Below are 27,466 nucleotides of genomic sequence, written 5' to 3'. Positions count from 1 at the left end.
CTTTTTTTTAAATGAAGGACTACAGAAATCAGTCACAGTATGCTGAAATCAGAGGATTTGGACAGTTTTACTTTTTTTTTTTTTTTTTTTTAAGTGGCTCCAAATGATTACTTGAGAGATATATATATATATATATATATATATATATATATATATATATATATATATATAATTAAAAATTAGGGGTGTCAGGCGATTAAAATGACTACACTAGTTAACTCACAATTAATCGCAAATTTTATATCTGTTCTAAATGTACAATAATAATTTTTTCTAGGTTTTCATACTCTTGTTAAAAGTGGAAAAAAAAAAGGGAAAATAATAGAAATAGTTCAAATGGATTTTTGACGTCTATAGCCGTCAATGGCAGTGAATGAGTTAATAAATTGCCAGATTGATTAATTAATATTATCTCAAAAAATATCGGGGCCCAAAAAAACAACAACACATCATTGTTTGTCGAGTCCATCCCTAGTTTCAATCGTTTAACAATATACCAGCGAAGACAAATAGCAGCCAAATACAGCTGATGATGATGATGATGATGATGATGAAGATGATTGTCTTTATGGACGATAACAGATACTTGAAAATCACAGCCATGCTCGGACATGCTTCAGATAGGAATGGATGGCCGAGTCTGAATCTTTCCCAGATGTACTTTGTGATGCCGGCGGATGTGGAGCGCTTCTCCCTGATGGCGAAAACAGCCGCAAACGGCGGAGGCAACAAAGCGCTTGTCCTCTGTAACATTTGTATTTGAGGAAGAGTCCGACTCGACTGTGAAATTGTTCTCTCTACAGATTTGGACCACTTCAATCGTTGGCTCACTTTGTATAAGATTCTTTTCCAATGCTGTCCAGCTGCTTTTTTAATTCTTCCAAATGGAACTAGTGGAATGTCAGTGATTTCCTGGATCCTGACAGGATTTTCTCGTACGTACAGCAGAACATATGAAGACGCACTTGTATAGGTATCGCTGTGTTGTATATATTTGTAGGGGTTGGCTGCCACAGAACTGTGAATTTGTCTTTTTTTTTTCTGTTACACTGCTGGGAATTTAGGTTGTCCAAAAATCTTAAGCCGTGATATTGTCATACCAGCCGGATGGCCGTCTGGTGTTTGTTTAAAAGGAGAGGGAAAGGAGGAAAAAGAAGAAGAAGAAAAAAAAAAAGTGCAGGCGACTGAATCATATCATCTTGCCAGTGCGTCCTTGCGTTCCCACCTCCATCATTACAGCAACATGTTTTATTTTCAGCAGTGCTGTTCTCTGTGACTCACAGCTCACTTAGGCCTCGGATGCCTTAAGCGGAGATGACAAATGCAACACGGATTGCGTTGCCATTGTAGTGAATGTTTGCGGAACCGTGATGGGGTTTGACCGCAATCCCTTCCGTGACGTTGGTTGATCAATTTTTGGTTGTTTTTTTTCAAAATGAAATTTTCCATTGGGATTAATGTGTCGCCTTCGTGAAACGTTTATTAAAGGGGAAGTCAGGCCCAAAATTTGCTTAATCGATTGTAAACAATGTATTCTGATTTAATATTGCATTTATGGAATATGAATTAAGTAGCAAAATCCAGGGAGCGGCCATTTTGTCATCACGTGATTGGTCGTTGTCTGAGCCCTGAGCAACTGTGGTGTCATTTTCAGTCGACAGCAGGTGGCAAAATGGCCGCCCCCTTAGCTTGATTATAAATGGATGGATTTTGCTGCTTAATTAACTTTCCACAGAGGCAATATGATGGATACTTAATTCATTGATCCATTTTCAGCAGTAAAAAGTTTATATTTTTTGACCAGAATGAATTTGATAACTACATTATTTTTTTGTATACAATTCCTTAAAAAAAACTAATTGTTCCACTTGCTGTCGACTGAAGATGACATCACCTGTGCTGAGGAAGTCGGTAACGACCAATCATGGCTTACCTGTTTTCTGGGTTTGGTCAGCAAACTGTCGACAGCAGGTGGCAAAATGGCCGCCCCCTTAGCTTGATTATAAATGGCTGGATTTTGCTGCTTAATTCACATTCCAAAAAGACAATATAAAAGATACTTGACTCATTGAGCCATTTTCAGCAGTAAAAAGTTAATATTTTTGTCCAGAATGAATTTGATAACTACGTTATTTTTTTGTATACAATTCCTTTAAAAAACAACATTTTTTTCCAATTTTTCCAGCTGTGCTGAGGAAGTAGGTAACGACCAATCATGGCTCACCTGTTTTCTGGGTTTGGTCAGCAAACTGAGCCATGATTGGTCGTTACCTACTTCCTCAGCACAGGTGATGTCATCTCGAGTCGACTGCAAGTGGAAAAAATAGTTTTTAAAGGTATTAATGCTACATGAAAAATAATGAAGTGATCTAATTCATTCTGGGCAAAATATGATCTTTTTACTGCTGAAAATGGATCGATAAGTCAAGTACGCTTCTACTTCGTTGTACCTCGTTCCATGTTTTGGCTCAGAAAAAAATGTTGCATTCAAAAAGCCACATGATCCTAAAGGAAATGCAAAACAAAACTCCAATTTTGGTTGAAAATGAGGTCTAGGAAGGTGTTTGAGTGGTCAGCTGATGTCACACATTTGTATGAAATGATGACATCATTTCCCTCAAGATTTTGGTAGAACTCCATTCGACGTACCAAAAATCCAGCTTCAATGATCTCTCCAGGGGCTGTAAATGCTTTTATGTTTCTGTGTTTGTCTGTCAGGTGGTTGGCATCTGGAGGCCTTTGTCACTCGTCTTATTCTGGGAGAACCTGTGGCCAGGGTGCAATTCCTCACGCAACACTCCGAAGACTGAAGATCCTCGCAGAGGTTTTCCCGGGCCCGTGTGGTGATGCGCAAATCAACTGGAGTTGGAATTGCGATTGCGCGACTTCTTTCACGCTTACGAGTCCATCGCATCTGTTTATCGTTTGCATGACAGTAATATTTCCTCTTTTGTGTTTTCCCCCTCTTGCTGGGTTTTGGCGATCACGTGGTCCCGTTGTTCGAGATTTGGGGAATAGGCTGGGGATTTCTTATTAGTTTCTGAACACCGTCGACAAGGAAAGGAAAAGGGCTTCTGATGTCGCAAGCCGGTGTGTGGAAAGATTTGCTTCTAAATCAGGGGCGGAAACACGTCAGAGGGCAACAAAAAAAAAGGAAGTAGGAGGTGAAACAGAGACCGCAGCGCAACCGGATGCTGCAGTGGAACTAAAAGTGACAGGGCAGCAAAAAGGGGGAGGGGCTTTGCGAACTCTGGTTTACTTTGGTGAAGGGGACTTACCATGTGTTGTGTATTTTTGTTTACATATTTCCACTTGCCACTCTGGATTGGAAATGGAGCTCAACTTCTTGATAAACCTTGATTGATTTCCTGGGGTCGAATCCGATCCATCTTAAACGCGTCCTTGACTTTGACACCCATTTTGAACTTTGGAGAGTTGCATAAGAGATCCACCTGGCAGGTCAACTTTCAACCCCTTTCACTTGCAGAGACTTTTCCGACTGTGCTTCTTTGTAGCGGGTGGGTCAGAGTACCCCCCCCTCCCCCCGCCGCCCCCAAAAGGATGAGTATCGGTTTCTAACCAGCATCTCCCCTTTGGGACGGGCTCGTATCAATACCCCAGATGTCTGGATTTCCATCAAGGACTTTGATGTTGTGATGATCAATCTTTGGTTGGTCCTTTTGATTGACCCGAGTTTGGTGTCTCCTCAGTGGTCCAGGCAGGAGTAGGTAACGTTCCTTTGGGTGGATAAGCCAGCCTTGGTAATAAACCCCCCGTGTGCCCTCCTGATGAACCCTCGGAGATCATTGATCAATTTGTCCCGCATCCGCTTTTGTTTGCTTCCTGGACTTAGCAGTCAAAGCTGCGCAAACACAACAACTGTTTAGTATCCATCGCTCGCCACCTTAATTCTATATTTTCACAGTTGGCAAGTCGGCGATCATTCCACATGCATTGTGCAACATGCCAGGCGGAGGAGAATTACCCCCCCCCCCCCCCAAAAAAAAAAACACCTACTTGGAATCATCAGCAATGCAGAGCATTGCCAAGATTTTGACTTTAAAAATAAAAACAGCGCATTCCTTCATTCACATCGCGACGCGATGCTGCCAGGAACGACTGGATTTGTCACTCGGCTTCCTCGAATGTTTTATTTTTACTTCCAATTGTCAGCCGTGTTGACAGACTGACAGCTGTCATGCCACGACACACACACACACACACAACCCTTGAGAATATTGTAATTGTATTTAATATGTCCTTAATATATTCAAACTTGCCTTCATTAAAACGGATTTGTTTAATCAATTCCATTGCCTAACCGAGAGAGAGAGAGAAAAAAAGCCTTATAATAATTGCGTCGACTTTTCTTTCTCGCTGTTGAAGAAGAGCTTGGTTGATTTCACTGGAGGGTTGAGAACTTCAAGATGACAAACGTGCTTTATTGTGACGCCGTGTCTCACGGAGCGTTGACCTGTATTGACGGTATCGGGGGGGGGATTTCAATGTTGTCTTGGAGGTAAATTCACTCATTAAACACTGAATAATGCAACGTCGGCTACGTAATAATATGAAATACGCTGACGGTTTTGGTAAATACAAGAAAATGAGAACACCGTAGCATTATCCGTCTTCCACTGGCAAGCGAGGACCAGTTTGAACCTTCCTTCTGAAGCTTGGAAACAGGAAAAAGGTGATTTGAATATCCAGTCGCGGGTTTGTTTTCCATGAGCTGTATAGGGTGACGGCTTCCACGGAAGCCCCGTGCGCAAATGAGCCGGGACGCTGCCGTCAAACACGGCAGTGGACGGCGCGTCCCATGTGACGACGCTGTGTTGGAAATCGGCTTCACAACAGCTCGCGCTCAGGTAGACCGCCTGAGCCGGCCAACTTTCCGCTCGGAGGCGAAGATATGGGCTGCGCTGGATGTTTATCACGGACAGAGGGAGGGCTTGCTCTCATTTGTTTGCATTGATAAACACCATGTGACCCTTCTATCAAGTTTCCTCAAATAGTGGCCCCACTTGAACAAATAATAAACGCCTCTCCCCAAATAGATGCTTCCTCTTAGGGAAACCTCTGCTGCTAACCAAAATGGCAGCACCTGCCAGGACATGTAAACCACAGATATGTATATGAATGGACTAACAATGACAGGCATTTGTAATGTATCATCTATGATATGATTATTGCAATATCTTGTAACGGAATCGAACAGCATGACATGATTTTTCTGATTCAAGTGGCCAGTCTGGGACGGACGGGAAGGATGCTGCTCAACTCACTGGTGTAACTGGTAACCATCACACACACACACACACACACGTGGCACAGCCACACTTTGTAAAGGCCCCCAAAACACAAGAGCATGATTCAGACCAACCTACACGCTCTCTTTACACACTCGTGAGAAGCTATTATTAATTTCTTGGGTCTGAATGTTTACATTTCTTTTGTCATTCCTGTAGTGAGTATTTTTTTTATTTTTTTTTTGTGTGTGTGTGTGAGTGCAAGTCTAAAATAAAATACGTACAGCATGGCCCTTGTGTTGACATATAATGTTTATAATCTATATACAGTGTCATAAAAAGAGAAGTTGTTGTGGTATTTTTAACTTCTTTTTCCTTCCCACAACTTTGCTTGGCAAAATCGGCGCCGTGACGTTTTGTCTACAGTCATCTTGTCTGCGGCTTGAGATCACTTTTCCACTACTACGACTTCACCCGGAACTTGTCCATATTGGGCGGAGGGAGGCAGGGAGGGGGCGTGACCGGACGGCTCCTTATTTGGAGTTTCCACGTTGCGGCGGTCACGTGTGCCGACCTAACCCCGGCAGCCCGAGCAAGCGCGACTTGCTGCAATGTTGACAAACCGATCCTGTGCGTCAGCCGGCGCTGTCCGTGCATGTTGCTTTCTTTTTTTGCAGCGATACGCTCTAGTTAACGTCGTGCAAAGTATCAATTAAGTTTAGTCAATGTGGAAGAACAAGAAATCCAAGCGATTTCACACTGCTTGTTTTTAAAATAAGTTTATTGTGCCAAGTTATCAAACTGGGTAGAGCTAAACTCTTCTACTCAAGTACATATGATCACTTACAGCCAACCTTTTAGGGAAAACCCCCACGCAAGCACCGCGTCAACAAGCAAACTCCACGCGGGATTCAAACCCGCAACCACAGAACTGTGCGGCGTTGTGATTAACCGCTCGTGCCACCCGTAGCCATTTCCCTTCTTCCACTTGCAGTTTCCACGGGTCTGGCTGACGCGCGGGGAGCCTGACTCCGAGCGCTCTGTCCTTATATGGGCATCTACGTCACGCCAAGGTTCCAGCCCACTATTAATGCCGCCACACTGAAGTCCCCGAGCCAGCTCCAATAGAGCAAGTACACCACCACCACTCGTTTTTTTTTTTTTGCACAGTCCACACTGGAACCGCAAGCAGCCCACAAAAGGCATCCACGCCGGTCCCGAGTCCATAACACAATAGTCGCGGGGGGACACGGACGCGGCGACGCCTCGGGAAGGAGATAGCCTCAACTAAAAGGGAGGAAAAAAACAAAAACTTCGGAGCCGGTGCCTCTGCCTCTGCCGCCGCCGGACCCTGCAGGCTCCTCGCACCTGACTCCCGGAGGGGGGATACTACGCGCACGACGATCCCCTCGCTCACCTATGCCGAAGTGACTGGCAGTGCTATGACCGGGAAAGTAGCGGACAAGCTTCCTCTTACCATGAGCAGTCTAATAAACAGCATCCCCGACAGCCTGTACCCAGAAGAGGACGTCCCCACGTCGATGAACATTTTCACCAGCACGGAATCTATTAACCACTACTCGCAGATGAACCCGGGTAAGAACAAGTGCCCTTTCTTCTTCTTCTTCTTCTTATTTTTTAAACCGGAGCCTTTTCATTTTTGAAATGAGGGAAGGAAGTGAGCGAGAAGTTTGTGGAGGAGCACCTGTTAGCGCGCCGCTCCGCGCGCACATTCCGCCGCTCGCTGCTCGCGTGTGACTCGAGTAGCGAGCCGGCCCCCGGCAACAATACGCACCTGTGGAACCCATATATAAACTGTATTTAAATTTATGACGGATCGTAATTTTTTAAATCATTTAAAAAAAAAAAATGAATAGCATTTTTCTACAATAATAATAATAATAATAAAAGGGAAATGTCCATTTAAACACACACCGCTGATGACAAGGTACGCACACGTGACTGTCTAAATGACTTTTAAATGTTCGCCCGCAATTTAAAATATATTATTGACAGATTTCCTAAATCACAAGCGTTATTATTTGATCTGATCATTCCTCGTAATAAAGCCCGACAAGGCCCGCGCGAAACCTCCCTTTTTTTTAATATATATATGTGCACTAAAAACCGCGAGGCCCCGTCGCACCTTAATCCAGATTATGTCGTTTATTTCCTATTAATTCCGTCGCCGTCAAGTGTCGCGGTTGGCAGGAAATCAATCGGCAACAAATGTGTGTGTGTGTGTATCTTCGTCTCCGCGCTGCACGCAATCCACGCACGTCAGGATTTTAATATTTACTCCCACCTTAAATTGTGCTTAAAAATAAAAGCAACATCTCCGGGGGAGGGAAAAAATACCCGTCTAAAAACACACGTAGTCTTTCGCCTATAAAATAAATATTTCATACGCTATACATCCTTATCATGACTGTTAAAAGGTGACAGCAAATTATAAGCACGTTAGACATTTTTATTTTGTCATTAAAAATATACAAAAGGAAATTACAAAAAGTTGAAAAATGATAAAACTGCTTGTGGACGGCAGGTGTTCTCTTAAATCCCATATAATAAACACGTTCCCACATTATGGAATGTTCTGTATGATCCATATTCCTGTTTAAAAAAAAATCTCACCAATGGAATATAGCATTAACCTAAATTAAAGCATTTAAAATAACAAACGTGGTATCAGTATTACACGCTTGCTATGCTCAAGCAGTTATCCAAATTCCTGTAATTACAGAGCCACTTAAAAAAAATATATATATATATATATATATATATATATATCCTGCATGTGCATTTTGTGTGTAAAATTAATGTCTCATATTTTATAATTGTGTCGAAATGGCATCTTCATACATAGTGCAATTCATGTTCAAATCTTTTGAGCCTTATTCAAGTCCCTCACTCGTCCTCGATCCTGTACAGGTGTGTGTACGTGTGTGTGTGTGTGTGTGTGTAATAAGTGAGCCTGCGTCCCCCCCCCCCCCCTCCCCCCTGTAAGGAAGTCAGACGATGTTGCCATTGAATTTGGCTGCCCTCCTGAGGGACACAATGGCTGGATCAAAGGGGGTGTTTAGGTTGTGATTTATGAGGGCTTGCGGGATCGCAGAGGGACACTCGCCACTGCTTTCGACGCACAACTCACTCACTCGCCACTCGCCTTTCTGTATGAAACTTTTAAGATTTTCCTTCAGGACGTGGGGACAAAAACCGATTGGACTATCACTTTGACTTCAAAAAAAACTCTTTGACTTCAATTGCCGTTGCTGCTCATAGAGTGCACTTGGTAATGCTTAAGGAACCCGTGTGGATGACTTCTTCCTTTTTGTTCTAACCCAGATAATATCATGGATATCGGCATGGGAAGCGAGAAAGCCGGAGCGGAGATTCAATACGGGTCCAGCTTCCAGTCCAACCGCAGCGGGCAGACCGTCACCTACTTGGGCAAGTTCGCCTTCGACACGCCCCCCTCGGGCGGCATCGGCGGCTCGGGCTGGTGTTCGGACAACAACATCATCAGCCTGGTCAGCGCCGGGATCCTCGGCGTGTCCCCGTCGCCCGGCACGGTCGGCGCCCAGACGCCGTCCTCGGCGGCCGGCATGGGGGGACAGAACTCGGACATGGAGCAGGTCTACGGCCCGCCGCTGCCCGCCTACTCCACGTGCGGCGACCTGTATCAGGACCAGGTGTCGTTCCATCACAGCCCCGCCACCAGCACGGCTCTGGCGTACCCCGCCAACGACTACCACTCCACGTCCAAAGCCTCCATGGACGGCAGCCTCTTTTCCATGATCCCCGACTACAACCTCTTCCATCACCAGGGCGACGTGGGCGTGATGGAGCACAAGCCCTTTCAGACTATGGACCCCATCCGGGTCAACCCCCCGCCCATCACTCCGCTGGAAACCATCCGAGCGTTCAAAGACAAGCAGCAGATCCACCCGGGTTTCATGGGCGGCCAGCAGCACGCTCCCTCCCACCACCCTCCCCCGCAGACCCTGACGCTCAAACCCATCCGACCGCGGAAGTACCCCAACCGGCCCAGCAAAACGCCGGTCCACGAGCGGCCGCACGCCTGCCCGGCGGAGAACTGCGACCGGCGCTTCTCGCGCTCGGACGAGCTGACGCGGCACCTGCGCATCCACACGGGCCACAAGCCCTTCCAGTGCCGGATATGCATGCGCTCCTTCAGCCGCAGCGACCACCTGACCACGCACATCCGCACGCACACCGGCGAGAAGCCCTTCTCCTGCGAGTTCTGCGGGCGCAAGTTCGCCCGCAGCGACGAGCGCAAGAGACACGCGAAGGTCCACCTGAAGCAGAAGGACAAGAAAGCCAACGACAAAGGCAACGGGGCGGTCGGGAGCCACGCTTCCCCGCCCAGTTCCTGCCCCACCATGGGGCCCTCGTGACCATCACTACCTGCACGTGGACCGGAGTCGGACCCTTACGCGGACTGGGGACAATGGGGCCGCGTCGGTTAGAAGAAAAGCAACAGGTGACTCTTCCTCTCGTGTCCTCTCCTCGCTCCGTCTGTTTTGAGATGGAAGCCGAGTAAAAAGGGGGGAGAGAATCTTTAGTATACATTCCGCCTAAAAAAAAAATATATAAAAAAAAAAAGGCCGCCGTGCTTCTGCGCTGGTTCCACTTTTGTACATTTCTTAGCTGAGAGCAAGCCAGAATCTATCACAACAGACAAAGTAAATAATGAGAGGAGCAAAGTGAAAGGGCGAGTTGTCTGAGATGTATGCATTCATTTTACTAGGCTGTTGAAAAGTGCAATTGGTTGTGTTTGTGTACTGTCATGGACACCTTATTAGTGGCACTTGTCTTTTTTTTTTTTTTTTTTTTCGTTAGTGTGGTGTGTTTTTAAAAAAAAATTCTATTTGAATGTTGTTTTCTCCAATGAATGTGCCAAATGTATTGTGGTAACTCAGCCAACCTTCTTTTTTTTTAATTTTATTTTTATTGTGCCTGGTATTTGCCAAACATGACATGAGTGAGATTTGCTTCCACGCGGGGGGGGGGGGGGTTCAAAGAAAGGCCAGACTGCAAACTATCTCCCGTTCGAGGTTTGACGAAATCGAAATATCCACGGAAGGGTTCATGGGTCGTGCTGTTACATGCCTGCAAGCCAATATGTTATTCCTCGTTGTCACGTGAAAAAAAACGGCTCCAAAATCTCGTGTTTCTTTTGGATACCTGCTTTTTTTTTAAATTATTATTATTATTATTATTTCAAATGGTGGCTTTCTCTCTCCAATTACTTTACATAGTCTTGTAATGGAAAGACGACGACAAATATGAGACAGTGGGTTGCAAACGAGCAGGATTCCTTGTACTTGGCAGTATTTGCATACTCTAAAAAAAATAATAATGATAATAAATATTTTTTACTGGCTTGTGAATCCAAATGATGGGCAGCTAACAAAATACAAATCTATATCCAAATCATTTAAAAGTGAAGACCGAGCTAACAAAGGAGTTTCTTGCATTTTGTACCATATAAGTGGTTATATTTCAATGCACAATATGTAAATACAAAAAAAATCTGCATTAATTAAAGGAGAAGCTTTTGGACTGAATGTTTGTGGAGGATATGGTTTACAGTTAATTAAAAGATTTCATTTAAAAGTTACAAAAAAAAACAAAAAAACGATTTGCACCATCCGTGAAGTGGTCATCTCTTAAAATGACTACAGTCTCTTGAACTTGTGCGTGAAGCCAACATTTTTCTAAAGTGGTTTTATGTTGACCATTGTGCTGAAAGAAGGTTAAGGAAAAAAAAAAAGATACACTGCAGCTCTTTCCCCAAATTGGTTTATATGACCAGTCATCAAATTGACCCTTTCTGACTTGTGTTATGAAACAATTCAATCAACGTAGTCTTCTCAAAAACGAAAAGTAACGTCTGAATCCAACGTCTGTTATCAAAAAGCCACGAGATGTCAACTAATGTTCCGCGCAAAGCGATACGAGCTTATTTCATTACTCTTAATGTGCATTTTGGGACTAATAACCACATTCATGTGGCAAGACTGTTTCTCATTTGAAAAGATTAGAATCCTTACTTCTAAAACTTTATTGATGTAATTATCTATCTTCTCAAGAACCATCAAGTTTGGCTGGCAGATTTTTATTTTTTATTTTATTTTTTTTTTGAGAGGAATCGATTGTGCTTGTTAAATGAGTCCATTGTAACTCAGCGAGACTTTTCTACATATTGTCATCAAGTATGGCGAGTGGATAGAGAAGTTGGGACGAGAAGTGATTTGCGGACAAGAGCAAAAGCTGAAAGGAGGGTTCTAACAGAGAACACGTTGTAGTAGAAGCGTCACTCTCTGCTGGGACCAGTTTTCACCGCTGAGCTTTCCTGGCCAGTGTCCACTGACTTTCCAATTATTTTGGCCTCACAGGGTCTTTTCTCAACTCATCTACATGGATAAATGAACAGGCAGCCAGAGAATTGAACTATACATCAAACGGGCCCAATTGAAATCTGTCACATCACATTGTTGGCGAGAGTTCCTTGAAGAAAAGGTCATGTAGCAGCTTTTTCCCATGCAGTAAGCACAAAGCAATATAGTCTATGATGTGATTAGATAAAAGTATTTATGTTAAGTGTAATGTTGATGTTTCGAGCATTAGCCAGTGATTAGACAGCGAGGGTGGGGAGGGAGCTTTTTTTTTTTACTATAAAAAGGCCACACTAAATTCATGGCAAAAAATGAGTTAACAATGGATGAAATATTTATTTATATTCTGAGCATTTTTTTTAACTCATTGACAGCTACAGACGTCAAAAATTCATGTGAACAATTTTTATGAGTTTAACATTTTTTTTTTTCCATTTTTGTTAACGAGTATGAAAACCTAGAATTTTTATTTTGTACATTTAGAACAGATGCAAAATTTGTGATTAATCGTGAGTTAACTAGTGAAGTCATGCGATTAAATACGATTACAAATTTTAATCGCCTGATGCTCCAAATTTTTAATAATCTTTCCTTTTTTTAAAAAAAAAAACAAAAAACAAAAAAACATTTATTTATTTTTTATTTCTAATGTTTTTTTTTTTTTTAAGAAAAGATTATTAAAAAATTAGGGGCGTCGGGCGATTACAATTTTCAAACGTAATTAACCGCATGGCTTCACCAGTTAACTCACAATTAATCACAAATTGTTTATCTGTTCTAATACAAAAATAAATTCTATGTTTTCATACTTTTATTAACAAAAGTGGGGGGGAAAAAATGTTAAACTAATAGAAATAGTTCAAATGAATTTTTGACGTCTATAGCCGTCAATGGCAGTCAATGAGTTAATAGCAATTCTGCTGATGTTTTGTTATTATTACTATTGCATAGCCTGGATCCAATGTGCTCACAGGCCGTGGGTTGCTCATCCCTGTTATAGATTTTTGGAATATATTTGACCAAAAAAAAGAAGCTATTCTTGAATTGACACTTGCTTAGTGAGAATGGATGTGTTTAATTATATAGTGACTGCGGCCTCCTCGCCGTTGCATTGTGTGGAGGAATGCAGCTTTTTTTTCCTTTTTTTTTTTCCATGACTAAATGAAGCCATGTAATTACAACCTGACATATTCAATATGTCATTGGTCACATCCTTTTGACTGTATGTTTGTCATTTCTGTTTTTCTTTTTGTGTAATGAACAGATGGATTCACGCTCTCCTCATTCCCACCCCCTCACTATACAGTTTGGTGGTAGCAGGAAATTAATCCTCCTGTGTTGAATCCTATAGATTTTTTTGTTTGTTTGTTTGTTTACAGAATATTAAGCAGTCCCTTCTCCGAGAACAATATCATTTATATTTTTACAAAACCGGAGGGTGGAATATGCCTCATCCTCCTTCTCGGCTCCGCGTTGGACGCAATCCAACATCAGCAGCCATTTTGGTGCCAAACTGGGTTGCAGGGTTGGCTGATCAAAAACAATATGTGTTGAAAACTCCAAATCACAGAAGAAGAAGAAGGAAAAAAAAAAGTGACCTCAGACTGCTTGCGAAGCGGAAGGCAGCCGTATGCTAATGTTTGTGTTTTAATTGTCCGACTGGGCTTGTGTGTAGATAGTTCAGGCTACTCACGGGGTGGCTTCAGGGATCTTGTGGCTATCTAGGGCAGTGTTTCTCAAAGTGTGCTAACCCCCACATGAAACCCCAAAAAGGTCCGCGAGCAATTTAGTGGTTGAATTCTTTTTAGGACTTATCAATTTCAAACCTGCACAACCTTTGAAGTTCCGCCAGTCCACTGCATACTGTTGGGAGTAGTTACCATTGGTTTTGGAGGAGTTGGTGGTAAGCAGTGCTTTTCCTGGGGGGAGGAAAAGGAGAAAAAAAAAAAAAAGTTTGAGAAACACTGATCTAGGGCAACACTACGGTGTTCACACGCGCACTGTTTTTCCGTTGTGTTGTGTTTCCTTTTCATGGCAGTATATCCTCATGTTTGCATGTGCACGGAAACGTTCCCAAGCGCTGCCTGCCCGACGAGGCTGTGGGCGGTGTTCATTTTTTTTTTTTATTATGCATGAAAATACAACGGGTGGGAATAATGGGATACGAACCATTCCAAGATGGACAATTTGAGACGCACACTGGGATAACTGTTCCGTTATTTTCCTTTTTTTTATTATTATTTTTTTAAAGAAAAACAAGAGGTCTTGTTTGAAATGTTGTGGATGTCTTTGGACTATTTTCATGTTTTTATTACCTTACAATAAGGTCCTTTTATGACGAGCTGAATATTGAAATGAATTTTACTCTATCCTTGTTTACTTGTCATGCAAATGTTTTGTCATTTCTATGTAAGTACTTGAATAAAGAAAGATACCGCATACTGAACATTTGGTCCACTACACATCCATACATCCATTTTCTGTACCACCTATCCTATTCCTCGTTAGGGTCAAAGGGCACAAATATGCGTCAGAAAGGTTCCAGGACTCGTGTGACACAAGATACATTTAAAATAATCTTTCTCGGCCAATTATGTTCAGAAGAAATTTCTCTCTGGTAGTTTGAGCCAAACCAAATCCAAACTACATGTTTTTTTTAAGTAACCCACCCTGGAGTCTATATAATGCAAATTTTCCAGCCTCCAGGCACTCCTAGAACTGGAAGGATTCTTCCAAGATCTCCCACAAAACAGGTCCCATGATGGCCCCCTTGAACTTGGGCAAGAGGGGGGAGAAGCACACAGAACCAGATCTGGTGAGTGAGGAGATTGCCCCAGCATGGCAATGTTTTCTGCCAGGAACTGCCAGATGCTCAAGGCACTGTGAGCAGGTGCACTCTTTGCAACATCATCGCTTCTTCTCATGCACTGAATGAAACAAACGACACCGAATGTAGTCATTGGTCCACATTGAACGGGAAATGTCATAGTTTGGGTTTGAAATGTGTCTTTAGTGACATTAAGTCCTGGAACTTTTTTGTCACGGTATTTTGTCTAACAACCATATACGGTCGTCACGGTCGTGCACAAATAAAACAAAGCAAAACGATTCGTCCATTGTGAATAAAGGTTGTTTGGGTTAATTTACAAGTTTGAGTCGCGGTGCTTCCCTCGGAGGAAACGCAAGCGGTTGATCCTCCAACTTCCTGTTCGATGCCCCGTCGTTCCTGGGAAGAAAACACAGTAACTCAATGAAACTGGATTAAAAGTTCAAGCAAAGATGAGCTGGTAAGTCGCCCTTTTATTACCTAACACGAACTATTAAATTGTGGCCGGTTTTAAATTAATACAACCTGAAACGATACATTTGAGCCGAGCCGGGCTTCGGCTATTTCCTGGTAGCTTTAACAACTTCAGGCTAAGTTAGCGCTAGCTTCCGTGAAAGCCATACACACCTTTTAAATGTTATTCACGACTTAACAGACTTTGTGTTAGTAGCTGTCGTGTGAATGGTGTGAACTAAAGCAGTGCAAGACCCGTGTAACTTTTTTTTATTTATTTACCGTGTAAAAACAAGCTCGTGTTGACGGTGCTAAGCTAACTGCTTTACTACGAAGACTAGCACTGGAGTAAGCCTGTACGCGTTCAAATCGATTCATTTCAATTTTATTTATTTATTATGATCTGCTTAGAATTATTCTAACCGTTATAAGATTGTTCAACTTAACGAGCATGTTATGTTTGTTTGTCGTCAGCATACCCTGTTAAAGGGCTCTCGTCTGTTTACAGTTAGCGCAACTGTTGCTAGGTTAGCACGCTCGTCACAGAAGCGCTGCACATATTCCAATAAAAGTTGTACTTATATCACTGTGTCAACTTAATATTGTTCTCACTCGTAAAAAGTACGACCGACCTTGAGTTGAGGATGTTTTATTGACTGAAAATAGTTTTAAAGCGATGTAAATAAAGTTGGGGCTAAGTGGGAACGGAAGTAGATGCGCTAGTATCCGGTACAAAGTAAAGGTTTAGCAAATCTACACAATTTTTGGGCACACTTGCAAAAGTCAGTGAGTTGATGTATCCAAATACTGTACATCAAACTATTTCTATAGTAGCAATGACAGTAGAGTTAAAGACTGTAAAGTAAATTCATTGATTTAAAGAGTTCAAACAAAAAAGCAGGTATCGTCATTAAATGAGGTTTTTGTTTAGACCATGGATATTTCGCCGTGACCGGCAACTCTCCTGTTAGCGGTGAAAAGAAACGGTATATTTTTGCTTTTGGTGGGACAGCCATTCAAAGTCCAACGCTTTTCAATGAGCAGGGAGCTTCCTTTCACCGAGTTGGCCGCCATTTTGACTTGTGACGTAACCTCTGAATTGCCAAAAGGCTTTCGTCTGCATTAACGGCCTAACCATAATCCTCAAAGCAGGATTATCAGTCAGTAGGGCGCACTTTGCGTCTTATCAAATGCAGCAATCGCGTCTTCTACTTATTTAAATGTAGCACAGAATTAGCACTAGCAAGAGAGTTTCCGGTCACAGCAAAATATCCACTTAAATTATTTTATCATCCATTTTTCTGCTCAACAGTTCCAGGATGTTATGTGCGTGACGCAGTATATCCTCCACATCAACTAGGTATCACGGCAGAGTGGCTCGTGTTTAAATTTTTCAACTCGAGCCAATCAGTGAAGATCTTTTGCGCCACCCAGCAGTAATATGGCAATTTGCAGATTTGTGTAGATATAATCATGTCGTGTGACTACCTAACTGTTCATGAAGCGTTCAAGGGCGGCTCGGAAAAGTTAAACTTGGGTCGGAAATGTAATTGTTAATGGCTTTAAGGGGGTTTTGGTAGGTAGCAGTTTCACAGTTCTACTAAATTACTAAATGAGTACGCCCAGGCAAATCATATAACATTCTTATTTCATTTTATTTAGTTTAATCAAATTAGGCTTTAAAAAAAATATCCAACCATGGACATATGTTAATTAGAATGGATCGGAGCCAAACAAAGTTGACCGCTACTCATGAACGCAACTTAAAGATACAATGGCACAACGTTATAATCCTTTACATCCTCGTACATCTGCACACATATTCACTTTTGCTGACACTTGGCACATTGTTGGTGTAAAACGGAAGGAGGACGGCTATCGAGCAATCAAGTGACATGGCGTCATTCGGTTCAGTCGGCGTCAATGGCTGGCAAGCGACGCTCGGGCCAGCACGCACGGCCAAACACAAGGTCAAGAGTGGGGTGCAGCGTCCGTGAAAAGGGGTCTTTATGGACTCTGCTGAGGGCCGCATTCCAGCACAGCCTGCACACTTGCTCCTATGACGTGACAGCTTTGACTTTGGGGTCACCGGCGGAACAATTCCGCTTCCCAACATCTTCAACCGGAGCTCTGTGCTCGTTGCAAGAGGCGAGGTCGCCATTGGCTCTTCCAGCCCGTGCATAATAACCCGGGAAACTGTTATGTCTTTGTTCATGCCTACGTGCTTTTGGATGGCGGTGACGTCGTGCCTGTTGCAGTAAATGTTGAGTGCGCACTTTGAACACATTGACAGCTCAGTTAAAGGACCAAACCAAATCCTATTGAGTTCTCATGATGCTCTGATCACATCAACAATACTAGAAACTTTTACACTGCCTGTAATATTGGGCATTTTCATACCCCCTTTTTTTTTTTGGCACCAGCACAGAATTAAGGGGTAGAATTTTTATATATATATATATATATATATATATATATTTTTTAAATTATTAGGGGTGTGAATTGCCTAGTACCTGGCGATTCGATTCATAGATCACGATTTAATTCGATACGATTAATCCCGATACAAATCTATAAATTGATTATGGCAATATTTTTTTTAAACTTAAATTTAGAAAATACAAATCAGTAAACTTGTACATGTACACTGTAAGATTTGTATGAAAATGTATTTATTTATCTGAAAATTCAGGCTTATAATTTTCATGTTTGAACAGCACTGAAATAAAATTATAAGGCTTAATGTTCCATTAATATAACATTCTTCCATGCTTAATGTGTGAATCCTAACCCTAAGTAAGACGTTTTGTTGAATATTTCCATAAAAAATTGATGTTTAAAAATCGATTCGGCCAATTTTTTTATTTATATATATATATATATATATATATATATATATATATATTTTTTTTTTAATGTAGACAGGAGTTAATGCTTTTGGAGTTTTTTTGGTGACTTTGCACATAAATTCTGCCATGTCAAAGGAGCAACGACAGTTTCATTGTCTCAACATCAATTTCATTTAATTATTAATCTAGTTAAGGTCAAACATACTTGAGTATAATTTAAAAAAAAAACATCCCCATTGTGACAAACTAGTTACCAATCCTTAAATTAAAACAACGCCCAATTGGACTAATTGTCATCAACATAATACACTACTCATTAAAGTAATAACTGATGCCGTAATAATGCTAGAATAAACCCAGACGCTTTCCTTGTTGGCTCACCTTACGGCAACCTTTTTATGCTTTGTCAAAAGAAACATTTTCATTTATCAAACATTGAGCAGTTATTTGGCAGTGTTGCTTTACATACTTTAATTGTCTCGCTGGTTGTGTTGTTTAAAATTAAAAAAAATAATAATAAATTTTTTGTTTTTATTGAAATGTCATCAAATGGCCATCTCCTCCCTCACACGTGATATTGCATTCACTCGTGGTTGCACAACGCGGCCCTCCATCGCACCCTCTCGTTTCCCTCTCATTAGACTATACACCTTTCTTTTGACGCAGCTGCTGCCTCACCCTGCCTGTCAGACACAACTGTCCATCACGTCGCTTAGATTTCAGCCCATTAGCGCCACATCAACGACAAGCCGGCAACTCGCAACGCTTTGGTAAGGCACTGTTGGCTTCACAAAGCACTCTGATGCCGCAGAGATACTTATTAAAGCTCGGGTTTTGAAATGGGGATAAAAGAGCGTGTGTTTTAACTAAGGACAAATTGTGTGCTTTTGTCAAAACTCAAGTGGGGCTCTGACTTTTTCCCAACAGTGTAGAAAAGTTTTAGTTGTATTATTTACTCAACAGCACAGGATGACATGCCTTTATTTATGAAGGGTCAGGTCTTAATAGGACAACCTTCATTGAGCCAAGGCGCGTATTTTACAATTTGTGCAAAAAGTTTTTACGCTTAGAGGGGGTGGATTTTGAAGCGTATCGAAAAAAGGAAAATGCACATTTTGGCTGTGGAAACAGGTTTTGCGAATAACCGCTGGCAAGACCAGATACACGTTGCGCGTTTTGACCGGATATTACGTCACACGTACGTTTGTACACCCATTTTTATTTGAAATTTCAAGAAATGTGAAAATAAAAACTGAATGGTAACGCTAGAAATTTGCAAAAAAGGGCCCAAAATTTGCAAAAAAGGGCCCAAAATTTGCAAAAAAAGGGCCCAAAATTTGCAAAAAGGTTTTTACGCTCAGGAGGGGGTGGATTTTGAAGCGTATCGAAAAAAGGAAAATGCACATTTTGGCTGTGGAAACAGGTTTTGCGAATGACCGCTGGTAAGACCAGATACACGTTGCACGTTTTGACCGGATATTACGTCACACGTACGTTTGTACACCTATTTTTATTTGAAATTTCAAGAAATGTGAAAATAAAAACTGAATGGTAACGCTAGAAATTTGCAAAAAAGGGCCCAAAATTTGCAAAAAAAGGGCCCAAAATTTGCAAAAAAGTTTTTACGCTCAGGAGGGGGTGGATTTTGAAGCGTATCGAAAAAAGGAAAATGCACATTTTGGCTGGGGAAACAGGTTTGGCGAATAACCGCTGGCAAGACCAGATACACGTTGCACGTTTTGACCGGATATTACGTCACACGTACGTTTGTACACCTATTTTTATTTGAAATTTCAAGAAATGTGAAAATAAAACTGAATGGTAACGCTAGAAATTTGCAAAAAAGGGCCCAAAATTTGCAAAAAAAGTTTTTACGCTCAGGAGGGGGTGGATTTTGAAGCGTATCGAAAAAAGGAAAATGCACATTTTGGCTGTGGAAACAGGTTTGGCGAATAACCGCTGGCAAGACCAGATACACGTTGCACGTTTTGACCGGATATTACGTCACACATACGTTTGTACACCTATTTTTATTTGAAATTTCAAGAAATGTGAAAATAAAAACTGAATGGTAACGCTAGAAATTTGCAAAAAAGGGCCCAAAATTTGCAAAAAAAGGGCCCAAAATTTGCAAAAAAGTTTTTACGCTCAGGAGGGGGTGGATTTTGAAGCGTATCGAAAAAAGGAAAATGCACATTTTGGCTGGGGAAACAGGTTTGGCGAATAACCGCTGGCAAGACCAGATACACGTTGCACGTTTTGACCGGATATTACGTCACACGTACGTTTGTACACCTATTTTTATTTGAAATTTCAAGAAATGTGAAAATAAAACTGAATGGTAACGCTAGAAATTTGCAAAAAAGGGCCCAAAATTTGCAAAAAAAGTTTTTACGCTCAGGAGGGGGTGGATTTTGAAGCGTATCGAAAAAAGGAAAATGCACATTTTGGCTGTGGAAACAGGTTTGGCGAATAACCGCTGGCAAGACCAGATACACGTTGCACGTTTTGACCGGATATTACGTCACACATACGTTTGTACACCTATTTTTATTTGAAATTTCAAGAAATGTGAAAATAAAAACTGAATGGTAACGCTAGAAATTTGCAAAAAAGGGCCCAAAATTTGCAAAAAAAGGGCCCAAAATTTGCAAAAAAGTTTTTACGCTCAGGAGGGGGTGGATTTTGAAGCGTATCGAAAAAAGGAAAATGCACATTTTGGCTGGGGAAACAGGTTTGGCGAATAACCGCTGGCAAGACCAGATACACGTTGCACGTTTTGACCGGATATTACGTCACACGTACGTTTGTACACCCATTTTTATTTGAAATTTCAAGAAATGTGAAAATAAAAACTGAATGGTAACGCTAGAAATTTGCAAAAAAAGGCCCAAAATTTGCAAAAAAGGGCCCAAAATTTGCAAAAAAAGGGCCCAAAATTTGCAAAAAGGTTTTTACGCTCAGGAGGGGGTGTATTTTGAAGCGTATCGAAAAAAGGAAAATGCACATTTTGGCTGTGGAAACAGGTTTTGCGAATAACCGCTGGCAAGACCAGATACACGTTGCGCGTTTTGACCGGATATTACGTCACACGTACGTTTGTACACCCATTTTTATTTGAAATTTCAAGAAATGTAAAAATAAAAACTGAATGGTAACGCTAGAAATTTGCAAAAAAGGGCCCAAAATTTGCAAAAAAGTTTTTACGCTCAGCAGGGGGTGGATTTTGAAGCGTATCGAAAAAAGGAAAATGCACATTTTGGCTGGGGAATAAACGCTGTGGCAAGACCAGATACACGTTGCACGTTTTGACCGGATATTACGTCACACGTACGTTTGTAGTGCCAAAGCAATGTTGGACGATAAAGTAAGGTATGGTTGAAGGGGACGACGAAACAGAAATCTTTTTGGAATTCATTAAAAAAGAGAATATTAATCCTATTTTAGACGGAAAACAGCAAAGAAACGCTACGATTTATCAAGAATTACAAAAGCAAACTCATACGTCATTGCACGGCGCAGTCGCTTCCTGGTCTAATTTTAAGTTACTGGTGGATCCGATTTTTCTGCTCTACAGCGGCGGAGTCCCCTCTTAATATTCGTAAAAGAAGAACAGATGGAAACAGACTTAAGTTGCATGTCCGTTTTGCGCATTTTCAGTAAATTCGCTTAAAAAATTCTAAACGATTAGATGGAAAACCAAGTGGTGTCCAAACTCCGTCCTCGAGGGCCGGAATCCTGCAGGTTTTGGATGTTTCCCTGCTCGAACACACCCGTTCCAATAAACAGGATCGTTATCGGGCTTATGCGGAGCTTGCTGATGAGCTTCAGGTGTATTGGAGAAGAGAAACATCCAAAACCTGTAGGACCCCGGCCCGTGGGGACCGAGTTTGGACACCACTGGCATAGATAGATGAACAAAGATACGGTATTTTGTACTAAATAGAAATTCTCACACTAATTAAGTGCAATTGTATAGATCAGGTGACAACCAATCACGGCTCAACTTGTAAACGTTAGCTAAGCCGTGATTGGTTGTTATCTGAGCCCTCAGTCGACAGCAAGTTGCAGAATGCAATATATTATATAATATTATATATAATATAATATTAAATATAATAATATAATTTTTAATTTAAAAAAATTAAAATAAAATATATTAAAAAAAAGGAGAGCAATGATGATGACATCATTGTAAAATTACCGAATGAACAATACTGAAAAAAAAAAAAAAGTTGCAGAATGCGTTTTTAAAGGCGTTACTTGTACATGAAAAATAAAAATGTTATAATTTTCATGATAGACAAAATACTAACTTTTTACTGCTGAAAATTGCAAAATTAGTAAAGTATCGCTTTAAACTTGAGAGGAGAGCGATGGCACGTGCCAGATTATACCACAGATACTAGATAGATACGTAACTAATTTCCATCTGCACCGTTTATGTTAACCTGTTTGTGGTTATTCGCGGTGTGGTATTAAATTTTAGTCAACAACTAATGATTAGTTGGGGTGTGATTTCTGTAGGCCTGACATTGTTTATGTCATTTCAGGATTCCCTTCAAGATTGGGCAGCCAAAGAAGCAGATTGTTTCCAAAACTGTAAGTAGTACAATATGGTCAATTATCTCTATAATCCCCTTATTGTTCCACATGCAAAAGACTCTGAGCAGAGATGGTTACCTTGAAGTGACCATGAGTAGGTGTTCTCACTACCAAACCACTTCCCCTGTAATGGGTCTCGGGTCCAAGGATCCACTGGCAGTTTCCTGTTACGCCCTTAGACAACATCAGGATGACGCTTTGTCAACTGCCTCCCTCGTCGTTTGAGCCGCCATTTTTTTTTTTACATCCATGGACCTCAAATGACCACAAGTTCGGAAGCCACGCCCCCTCTTCGACCTGCCCAATTTATTTAGTTTAGAGGCACGGTCAGAGGAACTCTTATTATCCTTCATCCCAATTACAACTTGATTTGCTCTTCATAAACGAGTCTTTATATCAAACGATGGTCTGCCTTGCCCAAGACCACTTGAATAAAGCGATCAAACACAAACAACGGTTGTTTGTAGATTATGTCCAATTTTGGTCCAAACATCCTTCATCAGATTTATGTGTGCAATGGAAATTTATCCCTTAAATGAATTTCCATTGCTTTGATATTATCCCATTGCGAGGTTACAAATGAATCATTTTTTACTGTGTGCTCAGACCTTGTGATTATCCATCTGCTGTGATCATATCATTCAAACGCTGTTAAATAATGACATTACTTATATCTTAAAATGTGTTTCTAGGTTGAAAGAGACTTTGAGAGGGAATATGACAAGCTCCAAAAGTAAGTAATCATTTCAAATTAAGATTAATTTCTGAGTTCTTTCAATGGATAATGAATGTACTTTTTTGTAGTGTAATTGGCCCAAAATGGACTTATGTAATATCATAACTGATACTTCAGGTTTTTTAGCATGAAATATAAAAAAATATTTATTTGTTGCTATTTTTTATTTTTTTTAAATCAGCTTTTGGCAATAGAAAAATATTGTGAAAGATCCATATTTGAATTTACCAATAAATGTAACATGAATTCTTAAAATATCTCAGATGCTAGTTTTTCCAAAACAATGACCTTAAAGGGATACTTGACTCATTCCGCCTTTTTTTTTTAGCAGTAAAAACACAATATTTTGTCTAGAATTCATTTCATAACTTTTCATGTACAATTAATAGAATTAAAATCACATTTTGCCACTTGCCGTCGACTGAAAATGACACCACAGGTGCTCAGGAAACGGCTAACGACCAATCGCGACTCATCAGTTTTCTGGGTTTGCTCATGTGACTTTAGCAAACTGAGCTAACGTCAATTGTCGGGGAAAGTCCTGACTGAGTAGCGAAGAGCTCCTTGTAACCAGAAACTCCCCAAGGGAATCAATGGATAGGTGGATGAGTAGGAGGACCCTTCATCAGTAAGGTGTGGTGTCAATTAAGCCCACACGTGAGTCAGAGGAGCAGGCTCGTACTGGCATCCTGATGCTCCACCCTACAGATGCTTATCGGTGTATCAAGGCACATTCTCTCACATAGAAAGTAGTGATTCCTGTTTCATGTCTTGAGTAATTAATGATCCCCCCCCCATGGCCCATTGTTTAGCAGAATTGTTTTTTTTAGTTAAGCAATAAAATAGTTCTATTCCTTAGAATCCAGGCAAACGACCAAGAGTAGAACAGAAGTTCCGCTTCTGCCGTAACGACAGAACTAAATTGGACCATTTATCGGTTAAGAATAAAAAAATGAGTCAATCCAAAATTTTAAACTAAAAGTCTGTTTCTTTAAATGAACTAAAACTCCCCATGGGGCAGATCGGACTCCCTGACGGGGACATTTCTGGCCCACTGGCCGTATATTTGACACCCACTGCTTTAAACGGAACTAACTTCCTTTTAACATGGTGCGTTTGAATGTGATTGGCTAATTCTGCACACAGCCAAATCCACAGTTATGAGGGTGTGTACACTTGTGCAACCAATGTCTGTTGTCTATTTTTTACTTGCCATTTCCAAGAGATTTCTTTTAATTGACTTGTACGGGTTATAGTATGAATTAATGGTTGGAAGTTTTATTTTTATTTATTTATTATTTATGTATCTTGGTCTCATGTTTTATATTACAAAATACCCATTTTATGTATGTAATGTTTGAAACCATTGGCATGGATGCTGAGAAGGGATTTTAAAAAAAATTTTTTAGAACCAAACATTTTCATGTTAAAAGAATAGCGAAGAAGTGCACTTGAGGCAGTTCTGGATCGAGAGGATGTTTTCACCAACACTGGCTGCTGGTCAAACTAGTGTTACGTTGCTTATTATTTTATGTGGTATGACTCATCAGTAATGGATGTGGATATGTTTGAATAAATTTTAGCTGCCTTATTTCCCCGAAACATTACATGTCAGGATAGTTATTAATAAGAAAGCGACACATTGTCTTTGTCAATTCAAAAAGCAGTTTTATTCAATGTTATGATAAAAAAAAAAAAAAGTGTACTAAGATGTGTTATTGTTTTTCAAAATGGCTTATTATTTCCTTATCGCAAGCAGGGATTTTGTGGATTGTTTTTCGAAATGCGATTTAAAAAAATAAAAAATAAAATAAATGATGCCGACAAAGTTGCGGCTTGGTGGAGATGACATCGGGGCAGTGGGTCAAGGAGCAGCAGCTGTTCCATGAGGCCACCCTATTAGCACCTTTTGGAAAGCGCTTCAAGCCTCACCTGACTCTCCTCACCCGCTTACTCGCTTGCTCTCTGTCAGCGCTGAGAGCAGCAAATCTGCAACAACACGGCGCGAGAGAGGTTGTCAAGTAGGAGTGACTACGACAAACAGGAATTCATCAAGCGCACCGACCGAGGATTTGGAAAAACTCATGCGTGCTTGTTTACACGGCGGGGAAGTCAATCTACTAGTTTATCTCTTTAAATGGTTTTAAGAAAGCTAGGTGGTATGTTTTTAATAATTAAAAAAAAAACCTCCTTCATTTATTACAGTAAGGAGTCATGTGGTGTGTCCAATCCTCAAAGCGCACACAGGAAGCCATTCGGCAATGACCAGATACTGATTAAATCCTGCCAAAAGTATTGCCAATGTTGGCTGTAGCATTTTTTTTGCCGGAAACAACAAAAACACATTTGTGACTATGAGAAAATGAAGCTTGTGATTGCTTCAGAGGACATCTGATGCAGCCCGCGAGACCCACTTGCATCTAATTGGTGAGAGTGATATAAGAAGTTACTGTGGAGATTGTTCTGACAGAGCTGTGCTGTGAACAATAAAGCGCCGCGTTGCATCATTTGCCGCGCATGACATTTTTGGAACAAACCTCCATCTGGTCGCTGGCGATTCTCTGTGAAATCCTTGAAAACGTCAAGACGCTCAAAAGCGTGTTATGATAGGTATTCATTAATGAATCCTCACTTGCCCGAAGTCCACATGTGTCAAACAGATGGCCTGCGGGACGCATCTTGCCCACGCTGTCAAAAAAAAAAAAAAAAAGTCCCGTCTGCTGCATGATGAGATTATTAATAATTATTATTGTTACACGTGCCTCACAATGTGTTACACTATAATGGTTGGGGGGGAAAAATGTAAACTTCTTAAAACTTCAAACTGACATTGTTAATGTTAATTAGGGGGACCAGAGGTCTAATTTAAAACGGGACAGTCCTGTTTGAGTCTAGGGTCCCACATCCCAACAGATGTCGCCGCCCCGGAATCCGTTTTTTTTTTTTTTTACGTGTATGTCAATCACACAGTTGTCGTAGCGAGTCATACGATAAAACCATTAACTCATTCACTCCCCGCCATTTTCAGTGAAGCAACCCCCTTCGCTCCCGGCTGTTTAACTGAATTCTGACTGATTTTACCAGGTCCACAGAATATTCTGTTCTATTGCTGTAAAAAACATGGAACCTACCAAAAGAAAGATTAAAGTCTCTTCTTTCATCAGGAAAAAAAAGTATATTTGTATCTGTTTCCGTTTTGCAGTAATTAGCATTAGAATATAGCTAAGTTTCATTATTATTCACAAACCTGTTGAAAACACTTGGGAAAAGAGCTTGTTGCAACATGGCCCTGGCTGATCTCTTATACTCTGCTGCCACCTGCTGGCCATTCTTTGTAATAACTAGCATTGCTTTAAGCAACCTCTTCATGTCGGAAGCTGCATCAAAGCCTTCTGTATGCTCTAGCATTAAAAAAAATAAAAAATAAACAAAAGACGTATAAATACGTTTTGAGGAGTGCAGGACAAAGTATTAAAAGACATATTTATATGTTTTGGGGTCTGAATAAGTTAATAGGGAATTTAACTGTTAAATTATTTCCTATTTACTCCCAAATTCACTTTTTGCGTTTTCATTCGCATCTAATCGGCAGCAGGCCGGAACTAGAACTACTTCCTACTTCCTTGTCTAAGAATCATGTGAAATGTAGTCCTGCTGCCGCGCGGTCCCTGGTGGTCATTGCCGACACAAGCTGAGCTTTTCTGGCGGCGCGTTTCCGATGCGGGACCAACGCGAGGTAAACTTCGCAGCCAACTTTGAGTAGCTGCTGTTACCGAGCAAAAAAAACGGTTGGGTAATGGTGAGTGCATTGACTTGTCAACCAAGATAGCATTTAGCATTAGCTAAAGTAACAACACACCCTGCTAGTCCCATGGCAAAAAAGGATTTGGCGTATAAAACCATGTCGCATGGTTACACATGAAGACAGTTTTTTTTTCTGTGCAACTTTTAAAGGCAAATTCTGCTCTGAAAATGTCTGAATTGTACTATGATTTTTGAGCTAATTTAATTGTCAATCCATACAAAACTCGATTCAAGAGTGATGAAGGGAAATTAGTATCAATGCGGGAGTTTTCACTTCAACCTACTCAAAAATGAGCAACCGCAACCAAACCAAATTTAAATCCGTTGCGTTTTAGTGAAGATAATACAGAACTGTGTGGGTAACACATTATGTAACAGAATCAATTGTAGGTGCATGATTCTAATGTAGCGCAGCCGCTTATTAGTCTGCAAGAAGTCAAGTACATTTTTACATTTCACATTGTCGAATCTTCTGTTCATGTTGCCTTTTTGGAAACAAAGCACCTTGACTTTTGATTTGT

The 27,466-nt window shown here is 41.0% G+C and overlaps 3 protein-coding genes and 1 long non-coding RNA gene across 5 annotated transcripts in view; 3 read left to right on the top strand and 1 right to left on the bottom strand.

Annotated features, from left to right (window-relative positions):
• Positions 1-3,995, top strand: part of pebp4 (phosphatidylethanolamine binding protein 4) — a 59,124-nt gene extending 55,129 nt beyond the window's left edge. For both annotated transcript variants that reach the window (XM_077561620.1, XM_077561619.1), the window contains one exon: positions 2,719-3,995. In XM_077561620.1, the coding sequence (XP_077417746.1) occupies positions 2,719-2,847 (129 nt within the window). In that variant the 3' untranslated portion in view covers positions 2,848-3,995. The remainder of the gene's footprint in view (positions 1-2,718) is intronic.
• A 1,720-nt stretch (positions 3,996-5,715) lies between these two features.
• egr3 (early growth response 3) lies at positions 5,716-12,178 on the top strand. Its single transcript, XM_077561618.1, has 2 exons — positions 5,716-6,845; positions 8,595-12,178. The coding sequence occupies exons 1-2, from the start codon at positions 6,692-6,694 to the stop codon at positions 9,665-9,667; spliced, it is 1,227 nt and encodes a 408-aa protein (XP_077417744.1). The 5' UTR covers positions 5,716-6,691; the 3' UTR covers positions 9,668-12,178.
• A 243-nt stretch (positions 12,179-12,421) lies between these two features.
• LOC144049400 (uncharacterized) lies at positions 12,422-15,611 on the bottom strand. Its single transcript, XR_013293551.1, has 3 exons — positions 15,584-15,611; positions 14,819-14,897; positions 12,422-13,590 (listed from the first exon to the last, which is right to left on the bottom strand). It is a non-coding gene; the product is annotated as an uncharacterized LOC144049400 (long non-coding RNA).
• Positions 14,843-27,466, top strand: part of bin3 (bridging integrator 3) — a 33,495-nt gene continuing 20,871 nt past the window's right edge. The window contains exons 1-3 of the mRNA XM_077562303.1: positions 14,843-14,958; positions 22,354-22,402; positions 23,098-23,138. Of these exons, the coding sequence (XP_077418429.1) occupies positions 14,951-14,958; positions 22,354-22,402; positions 23,098-23,138 (98 nt within the window). The 5' untranslated portion in view covers positions 14,843-14,950. The remainder of the gene's footprint in view (positions 14,959-22,353; positions 22,403-23,097; positions 23,139-27,466) is intronic.

This window comes from Vanacampus margaritifer, chromosome 3 (genome assembly GCF_051991255.1).
Source record: "Vanacampus margaritifer isolate UIUO_Vmar chromosome 3, RoL_Vmar_1.0, whole genome shotgun sequence".
Lineage (NCBI taxonomy): Eukaryota > Metazoa > Chordata > Actinopteri > Syngnathiformes > Syngnathidae > Vanacampus > Vanacampus margaritifer.
This window is presented reverse-complemented; position numbering and strand designations above follow the sequence as displayed.

Excerpts from the sequence above, each read along its gene's own strand:
- egr3 (XM_077561618.1), top strand. The coding sequence starts at position 6,692 with ATGACCGGGAAAGTAGCGGACAAGCTTCCTCTTACCATGAGCAGTCTA. Across the intron at positions 6,846-8,594 it reads CTACTCGCAGATGAACCCGG|ATAATATCATGGATATCGGC; the intron begins GTAAGAACAAGT and ends GTTCTAACCCAG.